This window comes from Galeopterus variegatus, unplaced genomic scaffold (genome assembly GCF_000696425.1).
Source record: "Galeopterus variegatus unplaced genomic scaffold, G_variegatus-3.0.2 Scaffold6184, whole genome shotgun sequence".
Lineage (NCBI taxonomy): Eukaryota > Metazoa > Chordata > Mammalia > Dermoptera > Cynocephalidae > Galeopterus > Galeopterus variegatus.
The window spans coordinates 69,877-71,369 of NW_007732295.1; the positions used below are offsets into that span (position 1 = coordinate 69,877).

The window sequence follows — 1,493 nt, forward strand, 5'->3', positions numbered from 1 at the left end:
AGAAGTTATGGTAACTTATTTTTATTTTATTTTACAAATCTATCAGTCCATGATAGAATAAGAAAACCACTGGTTTTTCACTCCATATTATTTGAGAACTGCATTGGACAATGTTTCCTCTATGTAATGGCATGCCAATTAGTTCAGGTAGAGGACTGAAGTAGAGTAGAGAGGACTTTCTAGAAGGAGGGATCCTTCTCTGACCCATGGGAACAATAGGGACATATGCAAGGAAGAGACCTCAGACTAGCCCACTTAAAAGTTGTGCCTTGGATTATTTGGGAAGAAATAAATCTCTGCACCAAGGAGAAAAAGATGGAAGTAATGAGTGAAAATTACCCCGAGCATAGTGGTGAATCTATAAAGTGATTGTTCAGTGCTTTCTTCTCAAACTCCTACTCCATTCTCCTTCATGTCTAACTTCCCCTCAAACTATTTAATTTGGAAGAATAGAGTCAGACAATGTTGTGATGCAATTTGCAAGACAACCACCAGAGGAGGCTGCTTCTTTAAGATGTGGTTACATCTGCATTCAGGTGGTGGTTTGACATGCTTATTTTCTTTGTAGTCACAAGACAGACTGTTGTGCAGAAAGGGGCTCTTAGCTTATCAGTAAGGAGTTTCTATAAGATCCCACTGGAGACTAGACCTATTAGACTTGGTGCATTGTAAGCAGCAAGAATCATTTCCTTCTACCAACATGCTTTCTGTCACCTGCTCAGTTCTTGTGATCTTAATATTCAGTAAGTAATATTTTATCCTAACTGTTGATGATATTTTATTTTCCTATAATCATGATAACCTTTAGCCTTCTTCCCCAACTGAAACTCTCCTGCTGTATGTTTCCAACGTAATGTAATTTTTTTGTTGTTGTTTTAAGGCAGGAGCAATGGAGACTCAGTGACCCAGACAGGCCCGGTTACTGTCTCAGAGGGGGCACCTGTGATCTTGAACTGCACTTACCAGACCACTTATTCAATTTCTGTCCTTTTATGGTATGTCCAATATCTCAATAAAGCTCCTCAACTACTGCTGAAGAGCTCAACAGAAAACCAGAGGACAGAAGGTCAAGGTTTTCAGGCCAATCATGTGAAGAGTGACAGCTTTTTCTACCTGAAGAAACCCTCAGCGCAAATGTCAGACTCGGCTGTGTACTACTGTGCTCTGATAGACACCATGAGAGGAGCTGCAGGGGGAGCCGAGCACAAACCCAGAGGGGCACAGGTGCGGCCTGGGTGTGAGCAGCCCTAGGATGGGAGAGTGATATTCTCTCCCTAGGCGGTGTTTACTCAGAGTTTCCTCAAGAAAATGAGTCAACCTCAGGTCCAATTCCCAGAACCTAGGAGGTTATGGATTACTCTGTAGGTAGGGTAGGGCGGATGTCAGTGTTAAAGAGAACCCAGGTTTCAGTCTTCAGAAAGGCCAGTGCTCAGCCAGAAAGGCTTTTTTTTTTTTTTTTTTCCAGACTACAAAACCTCTCATAGGAAACATTT

General features: G+C 41.9%; 1 gene segment (V, D, J or C); it reads left to right on the forward strand.

Moving 5' to 3' along the window:
* Positions 1-700: 700 nt before the first annotated feature.
* LOC103605936 lies at positions 701-1,251 on the forward strand. The segment is given in 2 exon segments: positions 701-743; positions 881-1,251. Coding segments are annotated over 2 exon segments (414 nt in total).
* Positions 1,252-1,493: the final 242 nt, after the last annotated feature.